The 27,978-nt window shown below is 44.8% G+C and overlaps 1 protein-coding gene across 7 annotated transcripts in view; it reads left to right on the top strand.

Annotated features, from left to right (window-relative positions):
• Positions 1-23,818, top strand: part of MAP4 (microtubule associated protein 4) — a 276,127-nt gene extending 252,309 nt beyond the window's left edge. For 2 of the 7 annotated variants that reach the window (XM_074946503.1, XM_074946498.1), the window contains 9 exons: positions 730-907; positions 4,614-4,673; positions 4,828-5,153; positions 7,595-7,708; positions 9,442-9,534; positions 11,849-11,929; positions 15,468-15,549; positions 18,212-18,324; positions 22,281-23,818. In XM_074946503.1, coding sequence (XP_074802604.1) covers positions 730-907; positions 4,614-4,673; positions 4,828-5,153; positions 7,595-7,708; positions 9,442-9,534; positions 11,849-11,929; positions 15,468-15,549; positions 18,212-18,324; positions 22,281-22,505 — 1,272 coding nt within the window. In that variant the 3' untranslated portion in view covers positions 22,506-23,818. Of the gene's footprint in view, positions 1-729; positions 908-4,613; positions 4,674-4,827; positions 5,154-7,594; positions 7,709-9,441; positions 9,535-11,848; positions 11,930-15,467; positions 15,550-18,211; positions 18,325-21,833; positions 22,009-22,280 lie in introns of all 7 variants that reach the window. The other 5 variants (XM_074946499.1, XM_074946501.1, XM_074946500.1 and 2 more) reach the window with 5 other exon arrangements.
• Positions 23,819-27,978: the final 4,160 nt, after the last annotated feature.

The raw sequence follows: 27,978 nt of genomic DNA, 5'->3' as shown, positions 1-27,978 counted from the left end.
GTTTAACACTTTTTAAAATTGATTTTAGGTAAACCATAATACCGCAGAAATTCTGAGTTGTGACCGAATATTGTGTAACTCCCCTGCTTCCCCCTCTCCCCCCCCAAATAACCACTTATAAATTATTTCCAATTTCTGTTGATGTTGCAGTCCCATCTGCTTAGTTTTCCAGGAAGGAATGAACCACTCTCCATTTTCCTGATGGGTCATTTGTTCATAAATTGATCTGTCTGTTGTGTTCCAGATGATCTGCCAAATGCCTTCTTAGTCTGGAAAGCATTTTGGCCTGTAATTAAATAGCTTCCTATTCCAGATGTTAGTGAGTGCCATGATGCTAGGGAACTAATGACTGAAAAAGAACAGTGGAGCTCAAAATAAATACTTTGTGTAAGTCTACAAATGGACTACTCCTGTCAGCTGAGGAATCTAATGGAGCTTCCCAGATAGTGAATAATGAATTTTAGGGTGCACCAACCTCCCTGTCCCATGTGTCCTTCACTAAGTATAGCCAGCCACAGGTTTTCATGTACTATAGGACATTTGTTTTAGAATTTTCTGTTACAGAACTTTTCTTAGCAGTGTCTAGCTTATGTATTTAAGAATCCAAACAGTTGTGCTTCAGCCATTTTTAAAAGGAATTTCAGTGCATTCCAAGTTCTCTTTCAGCTACATCTTGAGAGTACTGTTTGTAATTGGGCCATTGGTTTCAGTGTAGCCTTTTGTTACCAGGTAACAGATGCGAAGAGCCCAGACAAACGGACCTCACTTTCAAAGCCACTGTCTGCTACGACACCTCGAGCTGCTGTAAAGGGCAGCCCTGCCACGCCCAGGACAACTGCAGCATCTCCAGTTACAACAGCCTCCGGTCTGAGAAACACTGCTACTTCCCCACCCAAAAGGCCAACAAGTAAGCATTGCCCTTTTGAGCTCAGGACAAGCACCCTTGCTTTCTAAACTGTTGCTAGCTTCTGTTGAAAAATGTTAGTATTTGGATTAACTGACAGAAATTTAGCCCTCTCTTGCAGCTCATAGTGCCCCTGACAGTTTGAACTGAGGCAATAATCAGCACATTCCATGCTTGCACTTCTCTGGCCCCATCAGTTTGTCACATTTAGGTTTCCATTAAATAAAGTGGCTAGTTCTTCAGTTGCAAATAAAACTATCACATTTTTGGCCACAAATGGTGAGGACTGCTTGAGCTGTGATAAGTGTGAACTTGAAGTGTGATAGGTGTGTAGAGATGGTGATAGGCAGATGTAGAGACATAGGGGACAGAAAATTTAAGTTTTATAAATTCAGAGTCTGAGACCGGAAGAGACCATTAGATGATCCATTCTGACCTCCTGTATATGTAGGCTTGGCAGAATTAGATTTTTATTTTTTTGTAACTTCAACAGATATTAACTTTTTCTTTTAAAGCATTTTTTATTTTTGTCTATTTAAAATTTTCACAGTTGCAGGAAATTATGGGGTGGTCAGACAATAAGAGGGGTCATGAAATTATTTAATGACAGTAGATCATAGAATATCAGGGTTGGAAGGGACCTCAGGAGGTCATCTAGTCCAACCCGCTGCTCAAAGCAGGACCAATCCCCAACTAAATCATCCCAGCCAGGGCTTTGTCTAGATGTTGAAGTTCAAAAAGTTAAAGCTTTTGTCAACATCACATGTCAAAACGATCAAGTAAATACCCTTAAATCAAACTCTAAGTTCGCCAGCAGCATTTCTTTTAATTTGCCTATCTGTAAATTTTCTGTTATCAATGGAAATATTTTTTTGTTGGTTTGTATGTGTATGATGAAATTGACATGTATCAATATTTACTGATAAGAATCTAATACTTCCAAGCCTGTGTATATCACAGGCCATCTAAATTTCACCCTGTTTACACTTTGCTCAATGAAGGGGTAACTTGTACTTGGCTAAAACCATATCTTCCAGAAGGACACCCACCCAGTGTTGATCTGAAGACATCAAAGAATGGGAAACCCCTCATTCCTCTTTGTAATTTGTTCCAATGGTTAATCACCCTCACTGTTAAAAAATTGTGCTTTATTTCTAATTGAATTTGTCTGGCTTCAGCTTCCAGCCATTGCTGCTGCTTCTGCCTTTCTTTGCTAGATTAAAGAGCCGTTTAGTATCTGGTATTTTCTCCCTGAGAAGGGACTGTAATCAAGTCAAATCTCAGTCTTCTTAATATGCTAAACAGGTTGAGCTCTTTAAGTCTCTCACTGTAAGGCATTTTCTCCAGCCCTCAAATGATTTTTGTGGCTGTTTTCTGCACCCACTCCTCCAACTTTTTAACATTCAGAACTGAATGCAGCATTCCAGCGTCAGTCTCACCAGTGCCATATACAGTGGTAAAATCACCTTCCTACCCCTACTCACCACGCCTCTGCTTATACATCCAAGGATCACATTGGCCTTTTTTGCCACAGCATCACACTGAGAATATATTGTGTTACTTGTCCACTGTGACCTCTAAATCCTTCTCAGAACCCATAGTCCATCAGTCTGTAGGTATGGTCTTGTAGGAATAGCACTAGGCCTTGTGCCAGACCCCCATGGAACCCTAATAGAAACACTCCCATTCAGTGATGATGATTCCTCATTGACAGCTAATTTCTGAGACCTCAGTTAGCCACTTCTTAATTCACTGAATTTGTGTTTTATTGATTTTGTATTGTGCTCATTTTTAATCAGAATATCATGTGATACTAAGTCAAAAGCCTTATGAGGGTCTAAGTCTGTTGCATCGATGCAGTTACTTTTATCAACCAAACTTGTAATCTCATCAAAGAATGAAATCAGGTTTGTTTGACAAGATCTATTTTCCATTAAACCATATTGACTGGAATTTAATCATATTCCAGTTTTTTAATTCTTTACCTATAGAGTCCTGTATGACCTTTTCCACTATTTTGCTTGGGATTGATGACAGGACTAACCCACCCTACAGTTATCCTGCCATCCTGCTGGCCCTCTTCAAAAGTTTCCACAGCATTAGTACTCTTCCGGTCTTCTAGAATTTCCATGGTACTCCAAGATTATTTAAAAATGGCCAGTGATCGTCTTAGGCAACTCTTTGGGACTCTTGGTTGTAAGTTATCCAGGCCAGTTGATTTAAAAATATTTATCCTTAGGAGATGTTATTTAACATCCTCCTTAGTTACTAATAGGCTGGAAAGTACTTCATCTTCCTGTGATATGAGTACATTATCTTGCTTCTTTCCAAATATAGAACAGAAATATTTATTGAACACTTCTGCCTGTTCTGCATCGTTATTAACAATGTTACCATCTACATCTAGTAATGGGCCTACACCATTGCTAGTATTTATTTTGTTGCTGATCTATTAACAAAAACAAACAAACCAACCCACTTCCTTCTTATTGTCCTTAGTCCTGCCAGTCATGGAATTTTCCTGATGTCTTTAGTGTCCCTTATCAATTTTCTGCACTTCATAACTTCTAATTTATATTGATTGCTATATATTTCTTTTGTTTTTTTGGGCTTCTAATTGCTCACTTCAATTTGCCACAATCAGGATGGGCTGTCAGCCAAAGTTGTCCTCTATCTTGGTTGGGGAATTGTGGCTTTTTGGCCATCTAATTACCTTTTCTTAAAGAACTCCCAATTTTCATTTACCTTTTTTCTGTCTAAATTTTTCTTCCTAATCAGTTTGGCTCATAAATTTCCTCAGCTTTTGGAAATTAGCCCTTTTGAAGCACCAAGTGTATATATTACTGCTTGGGACTGTCTTTTGTTTGCCTACATTGAATGTAATCGGGTCATGATCACTGGTCCCTTGGTAACCACCAACTTCCAATCTCTTGAATAATTAATTTTTGTCCCTCATAGTAAGGTTCAAAATAGTACCTTGTATTGGGTACAGTACCTTCACATGTCAGAAAATAATCTAGCAAAACTATTGTCAGGTTAGAGATGATGCCAAAGTTTATAGATAAACAGGTTTGCCAAGGGATGCATTTTTGCTTTTGATATTAAATGAAGACAGTTGAGAGAAGGCCCCAAATTGATTTAAGAGAAGCAGAGAGGGGGAGTCATTAAAGGTGTCAATGGAATGTCGCTAGCAAGCAATTGGTGAGAGATGTGGGAAAACCATTATATAAAAATGAATAAAAGTAAAAACAAAGCGACCCTTACCCACCATCCTGAGGCCTAACCATGTTATGACATTCTCTAGCCTCCCTGAGACTTTACTCTATGAGCTTGAGTCTCTCTTTGAAGGACATGAGTTGTACCATATCTTGTGAAATAAGATGCTACTTTTGTAATGAGAGGGAGTTCACCCAGGCATGGGGAGCAGCTGATTTTATGAGATACTTTGATGTTTCCCTCTAAATAGCAGGAAAGAGGCTAGCCCTAAAATGAGTGGCAGTCATCCTTTTTTGCATCTCACAAGTATGCACTGGGGATGCAGAAGAAGCTGATTTCTAAGAAGCAACGGAGAATATCTGGCCACTCATGGAAGCTATGCCAGCATCCACAAAGGGTCGGTCTGTGTGTTGGCTTTCACTCCCAGTAACACCAATGAATCTGTTCATAATGAAAGCATGAAGAAAAGGTTGACTGTTTTTGTACTCTTTAGCTATCAAGACTGAAACAAAGCTTGCAGATGCCAGGAAGACCACTGTGAAGTCACCATCAGGTAATCTCCCTCAGTTCCTGCATCTAGATCCTTCTCTACTTCACTACAGAAATGTGTTCAATCAACGTTACTGTGTATCTTTACAGTTGGGTATATGTCTGCTTGATTTGATTGATATTTACTCAAACTTCCCTTTCTGCTATGATTATTGCAGCAGACCTGAGCCGCCCAAAGAGTGCTCCTGCAAACTCTGCGAAGAGCAGCGCCACTACCCCCACTGCAACAACCCCAGGTACTCCTGTCTCACCTGGAGTTGCCACCAGCCGCCCCAAACCCAAGCCAGCTGCAGCCAGACCCACCACAGCATCGAGTACAACTCCAGAAGCTAAAAAACCATCAACAGTTAAAGCTCCACTTAAAACCAGCACTGTTCCCAAGCCACCTCGCCCAACCAGCAGTGTTTCTGCCTCTGACCTGAAGAACATACGATCCAAAATCGGATCAACAGATAACATTAAACACCAACCTGGTGGAGGAAGGGTAAGTCTCCTCAATCGGCTTTTAGGACTACTCACATGCATTTAAGAGCTATTGGTAGTTCTCACTGCTTTCAGTCACTCTATGCTCACTGTCTTTCCTATATTCAGACTCTGCAGAGCTCCTTTTAGGTTCCCCATGTGCACAAGGCAGCACCATTAGCATATAGAGGAAATACACTTTGAAAGGTTTCATGGAAGTATTTGGAATATGAACAAAATTTCACAACTCTTTGATACGGAGAAACAGAGCCACACTCCTGATCTGGAGACTAGCTTGTGTGAAAACTCAGAGCTCATTTATATTTCAGAGTATCTGTTTGAGAAGAGGATTTGGGACTGCTAAAATTGTACACCAGGTAGAGTAATGTGCCACTACGTGGGAGATCTGGATTCAGGAGCAAGTCTTAGGACACACTGTCTCTGTTGACATGAGCAATGTGCTGTACGGGTTAGGCTTCAAGCAGAGGTGGATAGGGCAGCATGTGCTGTTCTCAGGACACCCTCTGGTGGCCACAGACAGATAACTAAGGAAGAGGGAGATGGATTGAGAGAACTGCCATGGGAAAAAGTAGATGCCGAGGTTGAAGGAGGGGGTGGGACATAGCTTGAGGCTCTCATTTAATACAGAGGTGCTAATTAATTTTCTCCCTGTGATTCTCTGAATGAGAAAAGCCTTGGAATATTTCTATGGAGTTCCTTATAAGGGTCAGACATTAGAATGATTAATGTGTATTGATTTTTAATCAGAGGGCAATCATTAACATTTCCATCCTATACATCTTGTAAATGCAGAAACATGAAACTATTATCAGACATCATATAACAGATACTCCCAAACTTTGTGTGACCAAGTATTGAATTAGCAACTTGCCTTTAGTCCGAGGGCTTTACTTTGTGTAAAATGGAGCAAATTGCAGCACCCTTGCTTTTAATACAGAGGAGTGGTCTCCTGAAACTGATTTTCCATTCTGATCTCTGTAACCCACTTTTTGATGGGAACCCTAGTCTCTGAAAGGCACACTAATCATAAGGGCAGTCATGAGCTGCATTGTAGTATACCATAAACCACATCACCGAAGGTACCACCGAACTGTTAAAAGTCTGGCATGTTATAACTGTAGATGGTCATGACCTATTCCTCAGAGCCAAGAAGCCCAAAGGGTGCTTCCATGAGTATGTGTTGGGGTGCACAAAAAGCAGATATCTAAGTAATGACCGAGAATGTCTGCCCATTTAGGGAAAGCTGTGCCAGCATTCACAAAGGGAGAAGCTTCCGAACAGGGTAAACCAAACCTGGCTGGAGGACCTGGAAGTGAGAACCAAGGGAGGAGTGCTCACAAATTGAATGCAAGTTGAGACTAGATTGGAGGTTCACTAACACCATTAAGGTCCTTCAGAAATCTGGTCAAAAGAATTCCAGAAGCATGGAAAGCTTTCTGGCTAGACTTCAGGGCTGTCTGTTAAAGGGACATTGTTTGTACAATGTATTCCCTTGTTTGTACTCCCTTATTTTGTTGGATCATTTCCATTTCATAATAGCAGTAGGTTAGAGTGTATGTTAACATAGACTGCCTGTCAAAGAGAATCATTGTATTTCTTGCAGGGCTTTTAAAGTCTTCAAAGTTATTCTTCTTTTGGGAGTGTCCTAATAAACAGAAGTGTTGCCTGTTTTACTGCTGTGTTATTACTTGGTTCAGCAGGGTACAGAGCTGCTACAGACGCCCTGGGCTTAACAAATTCAGCTTTGAGTGCACTCGCCTGTTGCAGTGAGCATTGGTTAACAAGTAAGAAATCAGCAGGAAAATGGGCGCTCTCAGGCTGACGCTGAATTTTTCCAAACCTGCACATTCTCATATTGAACTAACTGCAACTTTTTGCCTTTGCACCAGTCTTGATTAACTAAATCTTAATACACAGGATCAGGTCACGTTTCTTCATCGCTGTACGCAGCATAATGTATAGCATGAGCCACGGTAGGGTGGTGAGGGAGATGAGTAATGGGAATACAGTGCAGACCCATCCAGCGGAACGCTTACGGTAGTAGGGTTTCAGAGGTGGGAGGAAGTCTCCAGGTAGACCTGTGGAGCAAAAAAACTGTAGGACAGAATCTGGCACAACTGTTCAGTTATTATGAGGCCGGGCATAATTCTTCCACAGAGCCTTGGCCACCTACCCCACTAGGAAGCGCTGAAATTCTGATGCATGAAGGGATCTTCCAAGAGATTCGCTTGTCTGAGTGAGACCGTGCCTTCTGCTTTACCAGGTCTAGATTTGAGATTCCACCTTGTCTCACCATTTTAACATGTTGATTTATAAAAAGTTCTCCCTGGCTTGTCCAGTCCACTGAATCTATCTTGGTTGTTGATTTGAATTCCATCATTTCCTCCCATCATTTCCTTTGATTCTCATGGTTAAAATCATCCTCCATTTGTCTCCATCTAGGCTAAAGTAGAGAAAAAACCAGAATCAGCCGGTGCTGCGCGAAAGTCTGAACCCAATGCAGTCTCTAAAATGGCTACTACTAAAGAGGGTGCACAAAAGCAGCCCAGTGGGAAAGTGAGTTTTGTTTCAGTCTTTTATCCCTGAAAGATGAAGGGGAAACTTTTTTTCCATTTGAGTCACTTTCCCTCCTATTTAGCTTTTATGCTTTCTCTTGTCAGTGTCACTGTTCCCCTCCCTTCCCCACGTGCACCTTTTCCACATCTTTCCTGTATGTCCTGTGACACTGCCAGTAAAATACAGTCGGAAGTATTCCTGCTGACTTCACATATAGTTTTTTTCAAGGCCTGACTTACACATTGCTTCAGTGGTGTGCTCTGCCTTCACTTTTAGATGGGCTGTAACTCTAAGATGGGCTGGTCTTCTGTGAGGAAAACCTCCCTTCTCTATGGATGCTACCAGTTTGGGATTAGGAAGCGGGATCAATGGTCCTGGCACTTTCAAACAAAAAAGTATGGAGAACTGGTGACTTAATGTTCTCCCTGTAACTTTCCGGACCTAGTTTCAAGAATACTGTTCTCTAACCCCTCACAGCTGGTGGTTACCAGTTGTTGGCTTCCTACCCTGAAGTTCTGTCATGAAGTCTTATCCCAGATCTGAGCTATGTGGGGGAAAGGAGTAGAGAAGAGGAGGGCTGGCAGTGAAAGTTTAACTTGTGAGCTGGTGCTATCTCCTGAGATACCATCAGGTAGACCTTATATATGTATAGGATGGCATTGGTCTTGCTCTTAAATGTTTTGCTCCTCTGAATTAGAGCCAGCAAACTGGTAAATTTCCATGGCAGGGTAAATGTGAGGGTCCTTGTTGCACTTAATCCAATCTACCTAAATTGGCAAGTATCCTTTGAAAAATCCATGTTGGTGGTTCTAGCTACAGGTGATAACTTCAATGTACAAAACCAAACTACTGTAAGAGGTAAAGCTTCCACCCCGAATTTAATTTATCTTCTTGTACCATGGGTGTTTCTGAACATGCTATACCGTAAGTAACCTCTAGGACTGAACTCAGGGGCTTGTCATAACTGATTTTTATTTATTTATTTATTTATTTATTTATTAAAGAGTAGAGTTGTAGCTTTCACTTAACTTTTGAGGGTTCATAGCCTTAGGCTTTTTTGTGTGTTTAATGGGTCTGGAACTGTTTGTTTGTTAGATACATTGTTTCTCCTGTATCTGGCTGGCATCAGACCTGCTGCCAATTAAGTTAAATTGGTGGTTTGATGACCTTCCATGTAGTTACTGCTTTCAGGATTAGGCTATACTGCTGAGAGGTTTTCAGATGCATTGCCTAGGATTTGAGTCGTTCCCAGGCAAACTGGAACAGTTTAAAACTGCAGAGACTAACCAGTGAGTGGGTCGTCGGAGGCAGTGACTTGGATCAACGAGGTGAAAGTGTGAGAATGAAGGGATGGAGATAGCCATGTTCATTCTCACTGCTGGAATGCATGGCTGAACATGCGCTGAGGAAGCTAGCATACAGAGTCTTCTTGGCAGCCAGGCGCTTTTGTATTGCTTGTCTGTACAATATGCTAAGACAGTGTTGTCCTCCACAATAGCACTTAAGCTGTCATCACTGCCACTGTCTGCTTAGCTGTACTCTGCCTCTCCTTGTTTGTTCACTCCTTTTCTCTCTGTCTTTCAAGTTCTTTCACATGTAATGCTGAAGTTGGGTTGAAGTTTAACACAGCTCTTTGTTTATCCACCATGTTACAGCATCACTCCAGCCTGCCGTATGACAGTTCTAACCAGTCCTCTTCCCTTGTGTTGTTTTTCCATTCTGTAACACTCTAGGTCCAGATAGTCTCCAAAAAAGCGAACTACAGCCATGTTCAGTCCAAGTGTGGTTCCAAGGACAATATTAAGCATGTCCCTGGAGGTGGGAATGTAAGTATGGACTCTGGACAAGCTGTCTTTCTACTAACTTCTTGTTCTGCTTTTTTATGTAGTCTTTTGAGAATATTCTGTTTCAGGCGGATGAGCACGGCAGAATTAAGATTTCTGGGAGATGTGTAGGTAGACTTTTTCCTGAGCTGTAGTAGGTTAAATGTGTGAGCGTATGTTACATTTCACAGCCGTGCATTCGATCCATTTCCCAGTGATCTAAAGCAGGGAGGATTTTGTATCAGGAGAAGGACTTAGAAACACTTCTGGGGATGTAAGATTCCAATCTTTGTTTAGTTACTAACTTAAGAGCGACTTCTAACATTCAAGGCTACTGGTTTCACTGGAAATAGGGAGGTGAGCTTGCTGAGGTGTTGCGAGCTAATATTGTGATGGTTGTATATGCACTTTGAGTACACACTGTGGATTTCAGATGGAGATAGTTTTGCTAGGTACCTAGAGCTGAGTGATTGGAGCAATGCCAAATACCCATCTGGATGCTGAAAAAAACATAGGCTTTAAAGACGTCCTGTGTTGACCTGACAGGTCACCTGTTTCCCAGCGGACACAGCCTGCATTACCTTTAAAAATATCTATCTATCTATCTATCTGTGCCAGAGTTTGTTTACTTTCTAAGTAGTGATAGTTTCTGGGAATGCAGAGTGTGGATGCTCGTAGCAATAGCAACTTTGCCACTGTTTTAAATAAGGAGGGTGACCAGGTGGAAGAGTCTGTTTCTTGCTGTTGCTAATTTTCCATTGTCCCTGTGCCCAACACACTGACAGCTATCGCTGTTGAAGTTCAGAATCCCTGTACTGAGTGGAGTGTCACCTATAGTGATGTCCTGGCTTTCCCTTCTCCATTCCACTGACTCCATGCCAGGGGTGGCCAACCTGAGCCTGAGAAGGAGCCAGACTTTACCAATGTACATTTGCCAAAGAGCCACAGTGATACGTCAGCAGCCCCCCATCATCTCCCCACCCCGCTAGCAGTGCCTCCCACCCACGGGCAGCCCTGCCGATCAGCGCCTCCCCCTCCTTCCCGATCAGCTGTTTTGTGGCTTGCAGGAAGCTCTGAGGGGAAGGGGGGGAGGAGCAAGGGCACAGCAGGCTCAGGGGAGGGGGCAGGAAAGGGTGGAGTGGGGGCAGGGCCTGTGGCAGAGCCAGGACTTGAGCAGTGAGCACCCCCTGGCACATTGGAAAGTTGGCGCTTGTCGCTCCAGCCCCGGAGTCGGTGCCTAGACAAGGAGCCGCATATTAACTTCTGAAGAGCCGCATGTGGCTCCGGAGCCCCAGGTTGGCCACCCCTGCTCTATGCAGTTGTGGGATTAAAAACTTATTAATGCAATGCTGTTTAAAAAAGCTAAAGTTAAATCCCTTCAGCTTCTCTTCCAGGATGGAGTGGGGAGGAAACCTGCATTCTTGGCCTGCAAATAGTCAACCGTTAGAGGCAAACGTAGTGCTTGGCCATGGGCTCAGTGCATTGTCACCTGTTAGAGCACTTGCCGCTCGCTGGACTTGGAGGCTGTAAATGCTGCCTCGAATATTGCTTGTGGGGCAGGTCATGCTCTGTAAGCACCTTCTTGAGAAATATGCCTGTGCATGGTTATGCATCAACTCTTGCATTCAAATTCTTTCATAAGTTACTGCAAGAGGATCCTGAAGACCTTCATTGTAGGTTTTATTAAAAAAAGCTTGTTAAATCAAGGGCTAGTCATCCTTTTCACAGGTGGAGAACAACCTTTTCTCCGGGTGTAGGAAGAGCACAGCTACAGGTGTAATTTTCATTTAATCAGGCTTTTGTTCTCTTCAAGATTTATAACTGCCAAGACATTTTATATTTGTGCTGGGGTTGTCTCACATTTCACTTTGCCAGTGCTTGGCATCCATAGGGTTCTTTCAGCTGTACTGCTAAAGAGCAGCTGTTATGCACCCAAAGGGGCTTTATTTTATAAACCACTCCTTTTCTGTTGAGTGGTGTTTTGTATAGTATATTTCTGGCTGGGCCTCATGTACTTTTTCCTTCTCTGTTATCAACAGACATGTTACAGAATAAAACCTTGGGTTGCGGGGAATGTTTTTCACTTTATATTAAAAATCCCATGTAATAAACCACCAAAACTGTCCTCTTCTCTCCATTTTACTATTCTTCTATCCCCTCTAGGGGATGTTTCCAGCTCTAGGGAAAAGAGGTATCCTTTTTCAGCTCTTTGTTCTCCCAGTGTCTCTCTTCCTGTCACCACTACATCTCTTCTCCTCAGTCCACTAGTTAAGCTGTTCACTTTAAGAACAGAGAATAAAGTGCTTATCATTTTCAGGTTCCAAATGCCCAAAAGCCAGCTTCAGGCAGCCGCTCCCAGCCGTCCATCGCCCCCAAACCCAGCCCAGGCAGTACCAATGTGAGTAGAAGAGCCAGACTGGCACACCTGGCTTCTTATGATTGGATTTCCTTTTGTCCGTTTTGCATTCCCTCCGCTATTCCTGGGCACTGTACCAGGTGTCCGCTTCTAAGGCATTTTCTATCCAGTCAGACAGCATGAGATAGTCCTCTCATTGCATCTGCTCATAGAAGCTCCCTGTTTCTAAAGTTTTTAACCATACAGCTGATGGGAATGATTGAAAAGTCCATGGTTCCAGTGCTACTCTTTCCTCAGTAATGGCTGTTGGGCATTCTTGGGGCAAGCAGAGTGGTTAGCAAAAGCTAGCGATTCAGGGTTAGTGTTGTCATTTTACAAAAAGGTCTACTGTGGTAGAAGTGACTGGAACTTGCTAGCCAATTCACTCAATTACCTTCTGGGGAAAAAATTGGGGGTGGGTAGGGGGAACCTGCTTGCCCTGCCTCCTATGTGCAAGGGTGGTGATTGACTGTCAGGATACTGAGAAGTTGAGGTCGAAGGCTGTAGACTATTTTACTGCTTTCATTAGGTCTAGCAGAAAGACCCCAAAGCTCGCAGCATTAGATTTTACCTGGAAATAGTGTTAGTTATACTTTTATAAATAAGGAGGAAAAATACAAAAGCAAAGCAATAGAAATGAAATGTCTACAGTAAGTTTAAATCTAGCGAAGAGTAAGACATTTGGATAATCCATCGTACAGGCAGTCCTCGACTTTACAGCATTACAGTTGCAACGAACGGCACGTACGCCATTTATAAATTGACATCCTGTTTCGACTTAATGACATTGGTTTAGACTTTGACGCTTGATCCAACAGTGTTCCTATGGGAAATTCGAGTTACGGTGTTTTCAACTTAAGACACGATTTTCAGGAACCAATTGTGTCATAAGTCCGAGGACTAGCTGTATATTCATTTTATCCCTGTTGTCAAAGGGTCTGGGTGGGATCATTCGGAATTCTTCTAAGAGCATGTGGGTTCTTTGGTGTCTCGAGGCTACCACCCTGTTTGAAAGCTAATGGAGAGTGGAAGGAGAGAGGGTTAGAGAGGTGAAAAACTAAAGGAAAGTAATAGTCACACTTCCTACCCAGAGTGCCTAAAGTCAGGCAACTAAATCAGCACTTAACTTTGGCCCCTGAGTCTGAGAACATGGCCTTTAGAGGGACAGGTTCAATAATTCAAGTTAGGCTTTGTCTACACTGACAACTGAATGACAAAATTTTTGTCGTTCAGAGGTGTTAAAAATAACGCACACCCCTGCCCTCGAAAGACACAAGTTTTGTAGAGGAAAAGTGACAGTGTGAACAGCACGTTGTTGGCACCGCCGCTTGTTGGGGATGGAAGTTTTTTGTTGGCAGGAGAGCTCTCTCCTGATGGTGCACTGCAGCTACACTGCGTGCCTGTTAGCGACACGGCTGTAGTGGCTAAAAGCTGCGTAGTGTAGACATAGCCTTAGTAGGAAGTGGGAAATTGAGACTCTTAAAAGCAACAGCTGTCCACAACCCTAAAGACTGTGAGAAATCACAATGACTTCAAGGTCCTCGTTCATGTATCCAGATGTTACCATTCAAACAGCCAAGCGACAGAATCTTAGTCCAGTTCTCACCAAACACATGATCATATCATAAAAGCCATCATCACTAATTGGCAACTTTATTGGCAGACTCTGTGAAGACCAAAGACTGAATGGACCATGGCCACTGAACTCTCTTCTAACCCCTAGAGGGCTAACTGGCTCCTCCAGGTCAGGTTTGAGAGACATTGGCATGGGACAATATAGAGGGAGCTTATATTACTTCTGTGTGGACTGTACCTATTCTGTGAACAAAAAGAGCATCGAATCCAGCACCTTAGGCAACGAATCCGCACAATTACACACACGCGCGCACACACACACACACACGCCAAGTTACAAATACATGTGCACACAATGAAGCTTCTCAGTAGGCTCTTAATGGGCTTCAGCATGGCAATTGCAATGGTTTATAAACTCCCAGCCCTGAAGAAGAGCTCTGTGAAAGCTTGTCTGTCTTACTAACAGAAGTTGGTCCCATAGACGATATTACCTCATTCACTTTCTCTCTCTAGTTTATAAAGAGGTGAACTCAATACTAAGGAAATACTTTTATTTTGTTTATATGGATAAACTGATACTAAATATTCCAAGCCAGCGAGGTACTAGAGAAGAGGATCTCCCCAAGTCCCCACACGCACAAGTTAGTCCTATTAAAGTAACTAAAAGTTATGAATTCCTTGCAGGGGAAATCTTGGTGATATAACATCTTCCATGCAGCATTTTACAAATTAACCAGGCAAGAATAACTTCATTTGCCACTGAAATGCAGCTTCCTCTGGGATGGAATAGGTCAACTGTTTAGTGGCACACAGCAATGCTACACAGCAGGTTATGGGTAGGAAGAGAAGACAGTCACATGGTATTGAAACTCCACGAGGCACAGTGTAGTTACTGAAGCTAGAATTCAGCCCAGGTATCAGGGCTAAAACCCTATTCTGGGGGAAAAGGCTGTGAAATCTTTAATAACTTAAAGTAGCAACAGCCTTGGCTTTACACCTTTTCCAAAAGAGGGCATCTCCACCAGCAGCCCTATGCTAACTTCATGCTGGGACATTGACTCATTACTGACCCAGAAGAGGGCTATCTATTGAATCACTTACACTACTGCTGTTGCTGGTTTTCCAGAGGTTTCCCAGTCAGGTATTGTTCAGGCCCATATGTGTGTAGTTTGAGATTTGTCAAGAAAACAACCTTGTGATGATGTTGCTGCAGCAAATAAAACCCAGTAAATAAAAGATATATATTTCCATAGCTTATCTCAGAGAACCCCCAAATCCAGCCTGTTTTTTTCTTAGCAGTAAGACACAGTCCTAGGTGTGGTGATGCAATCTATCCCCATACGTAGCAGCGCATGCCTGTCAACATGCTCTAAAGAAACAGACTTAGTATCAGGTGGATCCACATCTTGGTGTGTTGGCTGAAGATGGTAGAGAGAAAGTTGGAGCCTCTAGTATATGCTTGGCACCACAGTAGGATAGCCTTGCTCCAAATAGACCAATCCAGATAACTTCTCTCCTGGCACGTGGCTGAAGGCAACATGGGACAGGTTTAAAAGTCAAGGCTGGTGTTGGGTAGAAACAGTCTGGGGAACTTGGGGGTGGAATCGGCCTCTTTGGTCAAACTTTAATATTCCTATGCATATGAGACACTCATTTCTGGTCACTATCCATCTCTACTGGTTTTGTTTTATTCAGTACACGTTTCTACTTGCACATATTCACCCTTTGTTGGCTGGGACAGGGCTTTTGATAATCCTAATGAATGTTTGCCTTTTTCTTAAGAATTCTTGAAACCTACATCAGCAATGCTGTTTGACACCTACCAGCCAGGTGATTAATGGGAAAAGTGTGGCAAGGGGAGATTAAGACCTCATTAAATATAAACTGCTCTTTGTGGTGGGACAGTGGTTTCCAGTTTCATAAGAAATGTTTCGTTGTTCTGAGTTGTTCCTTCCTGTCTCTGTAGGTGCAGATCCAGAGCAAGAAAGTTGACATTTCCAAAGTGTCCTCAAAGTGTGGCTCTAAAACAAATATTAAACACAAGCCAGGTAAAACTCTTAGTGTGCACCCTCACACTTTGTCAGTTAGTGAATATTGCATGTCATTCAGGCAGAACCTGCGATCCCAATTGGAGCAAGTGAGGTGGATGGATGGTATTCTGAAGGGAAGTATCTAGTTTCTTATGGATGCAGCATGATCTCCTGATTAGAGAAGGGGACTGGGAATCAGGAGACCTGATTCTAATCCTGGATGTGACAATGACTTGCCTTGTTCTAAGCTTGGCTGTGGCAGTGACTTGCCCCAAATAACAAGTCATTGTTACAGCCAAGCTTAGAACAAGGTAAGTCACTTAACCCATCTGCCTCAGTTTCCCCGACTCTAAAATGGTGAGATACCTGCCTTTCAAGGGTTTTGAGGCTTAATGAGATCCTCAGAGGGAGGGCATTAGAGAAGGGTGAAGTAGTTTCTCTCCAGTTCTCCGGAACAGATGCAGGAGACCTTTTAGTGTTTTGTACAGTAACAATCCATACTTTATAGAACACCTATCCTCAAATGATCCTAAATCACTTTACAGAATGCATGTGCAAGAATCCTTTGTTCCCCACTGACAACACAGCAGAGGCACCAATTCTTCCAGTGTCTGAGATTTCCATTGGACTCCTCATTGAGCAGACCCGCTCTTTAGCTGAAATGTTGACAGGATCACAGTCCAAGGTGTTATGGCTGCAGGCCAGTTGTCTAAACTTTGCTTCATGTCAGATCAAGCCGACCCTTGAGTAAGCCCAAAGAGTATGGTCCAGGCCTTTGTCTTCCTGGTTTTTTCAGTAGCAAGGGACAATCATCCACACAGAAGAGTCCCCTGGTAATGAAACATGCCTGTGTGAAGAAAACAGAGTTCACAGACCAAACCTGAAAATGAACACTACAAGCTAGTCTTTGTTTCCAAAGACATCCCCAGACCCAGCCTGAAAGTCTCTTGGGTTGAAAGCAGTTCAACCTTGTGCACAAAACATCATGGTTCAGTGCGTCAGAAACTCTCCCCCACTTGGAGAACATAGTGTCACAAACTTGGCCTCTGTCTATTCAGTTCTTTGCAGTAACAAGCTGTACGCTACATTACAATAACTGCTCTTGTCCAGGGCTGATTAAAACACAATAGTCTTGCAAGAATTATCTGTTATGTCACATTTTAAAGCAATTCTGTGTGGCCAAAATGATGGGATAAAATCCATTGGCCAGAAAGGATTCCGTTCACCCATGCAAAGCTCAGAAATTCTTTTAAAATGCTGAGGAGCTTATGTATTTAATGATGTCCCTGGAGGGCTGAAATTGTCGCCAGTGTTTCACTATATGAACAGCTTTCTAATAAAATTGTTAGAGGAAGCAGAACACTACACTGCACGTCCCCGTTACTTGATGGGGGTTGCAGCCCTCCCACGTTCATTGAGAACTTGCCACAAATCTCAAGTAGGTCTTTGGGCCTCTTTCCATCCCTCCAGCAGAGTGCAGCACTGTCAAACATAAGAGGGTAAAGCGAGGATTTGCTTCTTCTATGGGTCGTGCTGTTGGCTGCACTGCTGACAGACGGTGGCCTCCTGAGCTGTTCATGCAGTGTCATGGGAGCCTGTCTGGATTTGTTTAAATGGCAAGTGAAGAATAATTGAAAGTTTTTTGATGTAAAGTCACTTTTCTCTGACTGGGAATCAAACCCAAGCTGTGGCAGTGAGAGTGCCAAATGCTAACCACTAGACCGCAGGTCCTCCTGCCCTAGAAAACAGTGATTAGTGGATGCAGTTTTACAGTTGCAACTGATGGAGATGAAGAGGGAATGGAAAATAAGTGAACATAACAACAGCCAGACTGGGTCAGACCAAGGGTCCATCTAGCCCTGTATCCTGTCTTCCGACAGTGGCCAGTGCCAGATACCCCAGGGGGAATGAACAGAACAGGTAATCAAGTGATCCATTCCCTGTCGCCCATTTCCAGCTTCTGGCAGACAGAGGCTACGGACATGACCATCCCTGCCCATCCTGGCTAATAGCCATTGATGGACCTATCATCCATGAACTTATCTAGTTCTTTTTTGAACTAGATAAACTAGTGGAGGAATGCAGCGAATGAAAGGGAGTCAAAAAATCATACACCAAGATCAGGTCGTGGATCTCTTGCAAACATCCACATAAATAATGAGATGAGGTTGTCAAAGGACATGGAAGGAGAGGTGTCTGCACATGTATGTGAGTGGGAAGTTAGAGGATGCGATCAGAAATAACCTTGACATTTTAAACGTGGATTGACTGTCCTCCTTTGGAGGAGAGAAGTTGGAAGCACCTCTGGTATAATGAAGGTGGTAATGTGCAGTTCTTCCTACATACCCGTCCTAACATGCAGCATTCTCTGCACAGGGGCATCTCCAGGGTTGGACTCTGGAACTCATGCTTGCTTGTATTGTGGTTTTGTATGCAGAGGTGGAGTTCACCAGCTTTCATCTTGACAATGATCAGATTTGAGCCCAGGCCTCAGTTGGTGAAAAGCTGAGACACTTAATGCACTGTTCCACCCTACCCGCTTCAAAGTAATTGGTTTAACGCAGAACTCTGGGGGTGGGTTTGGAGCAGGAGGAGGAGGGAGATCCTGGGTCAGACTCTGCTCCAAGTGCTCCCCTGTTCTGAAACCACTAATGAATTCCATCCACCTCTCTTGTTCCAGGGGGAGGAGATGTCAAAATCGAGAACCAGAAGCTGAACTTCAAGGAGAAGGCGCAGGCAAAAGTGGGCTCTCTGGACAATGTGGGACACGTGCCAGCAGGAGGCACAATGAAGGTATGTGTCATTCTGCTCTTTTTCTTGAGCTCAGTTCAGCTCCCTGTCTTGTTGCTAATGCATCCCAGTTGCCCCCTTCAGTCAGCCTGTGGCCATTTACTCATTCCCAGCATCACTTCCATAACCACTCTGTCATTAAATCCAGAAAACAAGGAAGGGCTAAATGGGAGAGAGCTCTGAACCATGTCAGTGTCCGTTCTAGATGGGTCCCACCACATGTCTCTAGAGCAGCAGTTCCAAACTTCATTGCACCGGGACCCCTTTCTGACAGCAAAAATTATTACACGATCCCATGTAGGGCTGGAGCCGTGCCCTTGCCTCAAGCCCTTGGGCTTCAGTTTCCGCCCCAGGCAATGGGGCTCGGGCTTCAGCTTCAGCCCCGGGTCCTAGCGAGTCTAACGCAAGCCCTAGCGACCCCAATAAAACGGGTCACGATCCAGAGCGTGAGAACTACTGCTCTGAGAAATAGCCTGGTTAATTTTGTCTCCCTCCCTCTAGAGGGTCTGAGAAGAGGCTTAACCTTTTAGGCTAGATCTATAATCAGGTCCATTGTTGCATGGGTGAGAGGAAAGACTTGTGTCTGACTTTTCCTCCCTCCATTGTGATATTAGAATACCAGCTCACTAGTCCTGGCTAAGTGTTTGTGTAACTTCCTTATTGCACCAATCAGAGCAACTGGAATGGCTAGTTGGAAGCTCTCTCCCAAACAGAGCTGCTGAGATCAGTGTGCTCTGGGCTGTAAATAGGCATTTTACTACATCAAGGAATCTATCTGTCTGGTAGAATCCTCCATGGGTGGGGTTAACCTCATACTAAACCCAGCTCTGAACCCTTTCTCTGGATAACTGTAAGAATGAATTCTTGCTTTAGAGTTGGGATGCTGTCTTGGTACAGCACTTCTCTGCCACAAGGACATGAAATAAATCAAACTACCCTCAGCCACAGCTCTGTAAACTGCACTGGTGCATCTCTCAGCTTTACTACAGCCATGAGGCGTCTGCTTTTAGGGGTGGGAAATCACCCCCGTTTAGATGACCTCTTCATTATGACTGTGCAGGCTAACGTACCAAGCCATGTACACACGAGAATGGAGCTGGAGTTCACACATTCAGGTGGATTCTTTGGCACCAGAGGTTTAGTTCTAAGCACTATGGCATGGGAAGGAAGGAATCTGGTGTTCCAGCACAAAGGGCAGCAGCACCTCAGCCACTGGGGAGAGCACTGGAGAAAAGCATCCCCTTCCAAATGCTTTCGCTTTCCATTGTTTCAATCCTATTTGTTCGTGATTGACATTTTTGTTGTGGGAGCACCGAGAGGCCATGTAGGTTGGGGCCCACTGTGGTAGGTGCTGTATCCAACAAGATCATAAACAGTCCCCGTTCCAAAGGGCGTGCAGTCAGGGAGGTTGTGGAGGGGCTGGGATAATAGCATATATGGCAGGATTCACACACACACAAGGATACAAATAGACCCCATTAAAATTGAGACACTGCCGACCATATTAATTGAGGGACAAGTAGGATGTTTCCTCCATTTTTGAATCCTTTAAACTTAATTTTAGCTCCCAGACGATCCGACTTTAGCAGGCAAATGGTTTCAAGCAGGTATAAACATAGCTGCTATGTGAGGGTAGGGGTTAGAATCTGATCCCTGTCCTACTTTATGCCAGGCTGCTCCAGCTGTTTATACTCGACACTAATTCTACTCGGGCGGTTTGCTGACGGCCAGTGTTGTCCAGTGGTGCTGGGTTCCATAGATCGTGTCTCTGTCACCTCCACATCCAGCTTGCAATGGGATTTCCCTGTCAGAGCTGGACATTCGCCTGGGTGTGCGAGAGCCCAAGTAGCGTGCCTAGTATCTCTTCCCTCAACACTGATCCTGCTGTCAGATCTGATCTAACTCTGTTGCCAGTGTGTGAGGCAGACTAGACTGTCCAGCTTGTTCATCTATAGCTCTGTGGGCTGTTCAGGGCTCTCGGGAGTCAGACCTTGTTTAAACCAGTAAATCACAGATGCACAAATCTGAGTGAGAAAGGTACTTTTCTGACTGTAACTGCCCTCTAGTGGTCTGTCAAGGTGTTAGGTGCAAGACAGCTGGTCTTGCTCTGCTTGCAGAAGAGTGGTGTAGAGGTGGGAACCTTGCAAGTTTCTGTGTGTTCTCCTTCAGAATTATCTAGGTACCAAAATTATGGTTGTGTTCATGTGGGTTTAAACCCCAGAAAGGGGGGTCAGACGGGTGCACTGTCTGTCAAAGCTGCACGAGACTGGTGGGGAATTGCCAGCTATTGCTAGATTTGCAGCCCCACTAGGCAGTGTAGGAAATGGCCATACCTATAGTCAATAAGGTTTCTCAGCCCCCACTCAGATCCTCTGAAAGGAAACGGCAAAATCATTGTTCCAAATGCATTCCCTTGGCCGCTTGAGGAACCCATTTTGTAAGGGCTTTCTCCAAAGGAACATGGTGAGCAGGAGCAGGATGGTGGCCGAAGTATCATGGAGTGCATTCATTGTTAGAGTCAGGACCATCCACAGCACCCCTCGATACAGAGAATACACAGTACAGATGAGTTCTGTCTGCAGTGCTCACTCTGCTCCTGTGAACACAGCCTGCTTCCAGATGGTGTCTCGTCTTTTCTCAGCCCCCTCCGGTGCTGCTCGTCACATCTGCGGAGGGGCTTTCCAGATAATTCTGTGTTCCCCTGAAGAAGCCACAGCTCTATTTTAGCGGTGTAAGCTCATTTTCCCAAGAGCAGTGTACTGGAAATCAGCAATTCCAAATAGGATCACCCTTGTTAAGGAGAACATGCCACAGAACAGAATCCTGTCCCTTGAAGAGCTGCACCAAATGACCACAGACTAGCTTCAGCCAGTATGGCAAGGATGTGGTCTTCTGTGCTAACTTGCCTTTGTGGGTGTGGGATCCACTGTGGATTATTAATCTGGCAAGTAAGCAAATAAGCAACAGAAACAATCAAATCAAGGAGACTGTCTCATTGCAATATACTCAGATTACTTATTTTCACAAGTGCCTTCACTTTTAATCCTACAGGGTAATGCTTGGTAGTCTTCTCATGGGTGATGGTGTCACTTTGTTCCAGTCTTCTTGCTGCTAGCCTGGTACTCCATGTGAATGTACTGTGTGTTCCATGGAAATGACTAGATGTTTAATAATATGAGTGCTCATTCAGTGTCGGCTATGACTAGCTAGCTGAGATGTGGCAGGAGGCCAGTGAGGTTTTGTGAGACTGGCTGGGGTTGTGGGTTACTGAAGCACGTCGCTGCCTGATGTCGCTCTGATTGAAGAGCTGCTCAATACAGGTGGGTTTTTGGGAAACCAGGGAGTTGATTGTAGCACTTCTCTGCTGCATTTCTAACCACCCCCCATCTTGGTGCGTGTTGAGGGGGGGTCTCTGTGGCACCCTGACTGTAGTTTCTTCTTTTCACTCCATTTCATTCCCATCCTTCTACTGACACGTCATTGTCCTCCCCAACCCCATTGTTTCATTATAGCCTGAGGGGAGTGAAGAGGCAGCGCTGCTGGCTCAGGCCCCTCAGAATGGAGATGTGACAGCGCCCCAGGCAGGCAGTGAAATGCGGGAGAATGGAGTAGGGCCGACTGCGCCCGCTGTGGGTGGTGGTGACCAAAGGGAAATTCAGAGCTTCGGCACTCAGATACAAGAAACAAGTAAGTGCTCGTGCCTTCCTCTCTTCTCAGCTCCGCAGGGCGGGGAGGGGCGAGCACTCGCAGCAGGGGCGGAGCAGCCTGTGGACGTTGATCTAACGGATTTAAGCTTAAAGTTACATTTTTCTGTCAATATTTTGCCTTATTTTTAATGAAGAAAATTGCCTTTTATTTTCCAGGCATCTAATGATGACATTATGGTATCATCCTCCGCTCCCCTGCCCCCTCTCTCCTCCCCTTCTCCCCATCTCACCTACCCCCTTGTGTCGCTGCAGATTGAATCCCACAAATTGATGTTCCGTGAGAAGGCTAAGGCTCGCACGGACCACGGAGCGGACATCGTCGTCTCCAAATCCCCCAACCTTTCCAGCAGCACTTCCCCCTGGTGTAGCACGTCCGTCAGCGAGAGCCTGGGCTCCATCGCCTCCTCGTCACCGCTGCAACAGCCGGCTCCCCATGCAGAAGACCTTTCTGCGGTGCTTTCTCAGCAAGGCTTGTGACTCGTCCCCACCCACCCCGCCTCCCATGTGCTTTCCAGAGTAACTCAGCTTGGATCCCTTAACCCGGCACTTGGCCTTAGGTGGGAAGGGGACCGCATTTTAGCAGGGCTAGCTTCCCTTTCAGTGGTGCTGTTTGTCAACAGGGCAATGTAGTTGTTCGCCCATACAGCCCAGGAATCTGAGGTTCATTTCATTGTGACAGTGGCTCCGCCTGCCCCAGTGTGTCTCAGGCTCTGGTGATCCCGTGTTGGGTGGAAAGGGCATCCTTTCCTCTCCTCACTCCGATCCTCTTGCTCTTAGGAGGACATCAGTGTGAGTCTGAATGACGTGTTTCTTAGGGACAGGCAGCTGGAGAGCTCTAGACTAAACATGTGCTTAAAGCCACTTCTTGTTCTGGGGAGGACGCCAAGCCTCATTCTGTTGCTGCGTTTGGGCGGAAGTGGTGGGGCTGTGCTGCGAGTGGTCCAAGCCAGGCCGGAGTTAATGGGGATAAGCTGTGATCTTTCTCTTTGTTAACTTTTCCTCCTGCTGCTTCAGTTTCTGCTGTTCCTATTTAATGATTATCTATATTATACACACACATTAGGCTGTTTTAACTGTTGACTTTAACCGTTTCATTTTTTTTTTGTGACGAAGTGTTGATGATTTATTGTGCTATGACCATGCTAAGTTTCCTTTTCTCTCTTTCCTTCTTTCCCTAACCATAGGAATAAAGACATTAACCGCTGCTGCAGTGCTGGCTTCTTATCGACATATCCAGCAATTGTAACTGTTGTTTTTCTTTGTGTTGTTTTTTAAAATATTTTTAAATGATGGAGCAAATTCATGTAATTAAGCCATGTCTGAAAGGAAAGGCATAAGAATGTGCTAAAAAAAAAAAATCTCTTACTGTAACAGTTCAGCCAAGCCTTGTATTGACTGCAACAAGCGATGCTAAAGGGATGCTTAGAGAACCTCCTATCGGGGTAAATAACCAAGCCCTAGAGGATGCCCTGGCACCTTTGTAGTTGCTTCTGTTGGATTAACAAAAGGCGCAAAGTATATTTATTAACTTGAATAGCCACAGACCGTTTGTTGATAGTTTTTTTTCTTTGCCATGGTATCAGGCCAGGGTCAGGGTATCAGGTCAGGAAGCTGCTTCAAACAATATGTTGCAGGTTAATGCAGGGTGTGTGTTCTGATGCAAGGGATCCAGTGTGATATGTATTATTTTTAACAAATGTTAAATGTAGGGGTCAACAGATTACCTGGCTAGATGCAATCTGGTGGGAGGCTAGGATGGGGAAGAAGTGAACAGCCGCCTCCCATCCAGGGAGCCAGAGAGGGAGAGCTGAATGTCCGTGAAGGGTTGGGAGGGGCAGAGTAGGCAGGCTTACAATATGAAGGCGGTACAGCCCTGGCTTGTCAAGAGATCACACACCATTGTGGTTTGAGCTCCTTGTTTTATGTTGCGAATGACACTAAAGAAACAAAATGTATATAAAAAATCTGGTGTTCTTGAGTCATCAAACTAACTTAAAGCAAAAAGCAGAATAACAAAACACAGGGATCAAAGTTAACTGACGACAGACATCTGCTAAGGGGGCTGGTCAATTTGAAGTATGGGGGGCGGAGAGGAGCCCACAGCTTCCTCTGCTTGTGGGAATATTTCTCTTTGGGAAGCTGACAGTGACACGATAACCCGGAATCTGTATTTACACACAAAGATTCTTATTGCACTTGTATTTTTTATATTAAAGTTTGCATGATTTCTAATAAAATGGCATTAAAATGTAATAGTTTGCATCCAAGTGGTCTGCTAGTCTTGTAAGTGCTTTTTCCACTAAATACAAAATTGAATAAACAATGCAGATTTGCACCTGAAAGGGGCTGTTATATATACCCTGTTCTCTCCATAAAACTCCCTCTGTTCCCCTCTTCCCCATCACTACCACCTATCCTCTCCAATTCATGCTACATGCATGCTACCCTAGGACCAGGAGAAGCTGCTGGGCTCATCAAATTCTCCTGCCCTCTGTGCTTGGAAGTTCCAAATAGTTGTTTACATCTTTCAATGCTTGTTTTGAGGGCCCATCCCGAGGGGGTTCAGATTCTCGTAACCTTTTTTCTTTCCTCCAATGTTTACCTTGCTCTGGAGAGATGGACGCTGGAGACATAAGGCTGAGGCTGCACAACCAGAGGCAGCCGGGGCAGCACCATATCCAGTAAGCCAGTAATAGCCAAACCATCCATTGAAAGGTTGCTCCCCGTGGGGTGGATTAGGAGGTGGCCCCATAGCCAGTTGCACTTGCTGTCCTGCTACCTCAGTAAGGGAGGAGAACCTATTTGATGTCAAGCATCCTCCCAGAGTAAAATGGTTGAATTGTGTTGTGATGCCCTGAAGCACTGTGACAGCCGCTCTGGCTCTGCAGGTGCTGGCTCAGATCTCTATGAACATCAAGAAAGACCCATCCACCTGCATGTACCCCTCCCGGTATATATCACTGCCCCTTCTCTGATGCTTCCTACGTTTTGTTACTAAATTCTAAACACCAGCGAGATCTCTTTAAATCTGTGAATTGGGATTGAGCGGGAAGGGGGTATTTGAGCCGGAGAAATGGTTTTAAGAGTCAATCCCCTTAACAGGAAAAGGCACAGACTTTGCTTCCCAAAGCAATAATGGAAGTTTGCTCTGAAATAGGAGACCTGACAGGGCTGCACTGGCTGGCGCATTTCTGCAGTAGGGTAGGTGCACATCACCCAAAGACAATCTTTCAGTCCTGTGTCTGCAGGTATGTGGAGCCCCAGCTAAATTCCTGTTTAACACCAGATGCTGGGATTGGTGGTAATCTGAAGTCAGGCTTGGGGCTCCCCTCCAGACCCAGGAGTTGAGAAATGCGCACTAACGAGCGAGGTACCTGTGCGGGAGTAGCTGATAACAGACTCCAGCCAGTGCTGTAAAATCCAGCCATGTGCTCCAGATGCATATGGCCAATGTTCATTTGTTTTCTTCTGAATTACTCAGAGAGGTGGAAGCTGAAATACCACGTTCTTTTCACTTCATGCTGCTAGAGACCACAGGGAAGAGTAAAGCCATTGAGGCAGGATGTGTCTGATGGTCCTTTTTACCGATTTCACAGGGTGGCGAGTGTTTAGTTCGGGGGCCATGGTAGGAAGACAGGTAGCAACATTGCACTTTATGTTCTGAGATTGCAAAAAAAGAAAGAAAAAAACTTGTTTTGCCAAGAGTTAAGTTTTACCTCCTCCTCATCCCTCTTGATTGCTTTTCTCCAATGAATTGGTCTGCAGCAGAGCGAAGGCCTATCTCTAAATGTGCACAAACCGTCCCAAACTCTCACAGGTTTCAGCTGAACGCTAAGAGCTCTCTGTGCTTCTGTGCCACTTCTCTCTAACATTTATTGTGCCTGTCTTTAATGACTTAAACTAGATCCAGATATACCAGTTTGGTTTTGTTAGGACAGCTTCAGTTTTACTAAGAATTTTTTATTTTATTTTAAAGAAATAGCTGTAAGTATTGCTAGCCTGGGAATAGTTGTGTGTGTGTGTGAGATTGGTATGGTTCTGGTTTCCTATGTAGAGGGATGGGAGCAAGCGCTGAATTATGCTGAGACCTGAAAGTGAAAGCTGCGGAAAGCATTACTGTCTATTCTGCAGCAGGTTGGAAAATCTCGTCGAGAAGCTGAAAATCCCATTAGTCCTGGTCTGCCTTTAAATATTTGGGACATTGACCCACTAATTGAAAACTCCTGAGCTGCTGCCCCTCACGGCTCAATGCTGCTTCCATTGCAGTCAACCACTGACTCCACTGGGAGCAGGATCGGCCCCCGTGTGGGGAAAGGCTTCTGAGCTGTGTTGACTTGCACTGCTTGAAGGAGCCAGAGGCTCTCTTTTCAGCTGCATCTTCTCCAGATGACCCATGTAAAACGGAAGGCTTCTCATGAGCCAGGCTCCTCTTCCCAGACATTAGGGATGCCAGTTGGGCAGGGTTCAACTGGCAGGATGTAGAATAATGCCAGCGATCTATGTGTATTCTTGTTAGGGTTGATCCTAGGACTATGTAGTAAATAAATTCCCTTTTGAAAAGTGGTGAGTTGAGTCTGAATTAAATGTGGCTTGAATGTAAATGTTCCTGGCCTGAGATGCCCTTGTAGAAACCAGAGGAATTCCCTGGGTTTCAGGTATCTGCAAGAAGCTGGCATGGCTTGGCACAGCCAGGGGACAGGTGGGCTGGGGTTGGCGTTCTTTTCCCTGGTGGCTGTCAGGTTGGGTTTCGTAAGCACATCTGACAGGAAGCTTTAGGCTACAGTGGACTTGACTCACGATGGATGGGGCATAAAAGCAACCTGCTGCTGTGGTCTCAGTGCAGAGCAGCCCCGTGGCAGAGTGTGATGGGCTGGAAATGGGGATCCGCCCTGCTAGCAAGAGCAGCTCCATTGTAGCCACGGCAAGGCTAGAGGGGAATGTGTGTCCTAGGGCCATGACAACTCTTACCTTTGGGGGAAAAAGGAATCTTTTTCTGGGCTTGTGGTTAAAGCTGGGATTGGCTTTGAGATGTCTGTAATGGCTGATGCGGTGAAAGGCTAAGAGGTGAGGTTAATAGGCTCTTTGGAAAGTGACTCCTGCAGGAGCTTGGAGGTTCCTTTTCTGTGATGACTCTTGGTTCCACCTTCCATACTTGATCTCTCTCACACACCAGCATGTGGCATGGGGGTGCAGGCAGGGCCTCGGTGGGAATGGCTGGCTGCTCAGTGCCTGGGGACTGTTTAGTTGACAGTGAGATACACAGTTCAGTGGGGCTTTAATACTGTAAAACAAAGGACATTCAAACAACCAGGTGGATCAACTCAGGGCCGCAACAGCAGGAGGCTGCACGGTCTGGCTGCGTTGGCCGTTGCTGTTCCGGGACTGCGTGTGTTCTGCTGTGCAGCACCTGGCCCCAGAGCTGGGCTACAGCCTGAATGTGCCTCCCGTTGTCATTCTTGGTCCCTTACTGCTAAGTGAATGTAGTTCTCTGTGCTGATCCTTGCTGTCGTCCCCTGTACACAGAGTAGTGCGTCAGTGTGAGTGAGGCTCTAGACTAGAACCATTGTGTGTTTGGTGCCCTCTGAGCAGAATTTTGTTCTCTGACATGAGAACTCGGTGTGTTCCAGATTCTCGAACTGTCAGGATGCCCCATGTTCCACCACAGGTGATGGAAAGAAAATGCCAAGACCTCTTTAGCTTTTGTTGGACCACTGTGCAAAGGCTCAGTAGGAAGAGTAACTGGTTAGTTGGCTGGAGAAGTGTCATCTTTTTGGGGTGGAAGAAATGTCATTCTGCCCAAGTATATGCAGTGTTGTAGCCGTGTTGGTCCCAGGATATAAGAGAGACAAGGTGGGTGAAGTCGCATCTTTTATTGGGCCGACTTCTGTTGGTGAGAAAAACAAGCTTTTGAGCTACACAGGGCACAAAAGCTTGGCTCTCTTCAACAGAA

This window comes from Natator depressus, chromosome 2, assembly GCF_965152275.1.
Source record: "Natator depressus isolate rNatDep1 chromosome 2, rNatDep2.hap1, whole genome shotgun sequence".
Classification (NCBI taxonomy): domain Eukaryota; kingdom Metazoa; phylum Chordata; order Testudines; family Cheloniidae; genus Natator; species Natator depressus.
The sequence above is the reverse complement of the archived record's forward strand: the minus strand, read 5'-3'. Positions and strand labels throughout refer to the sequence as shown.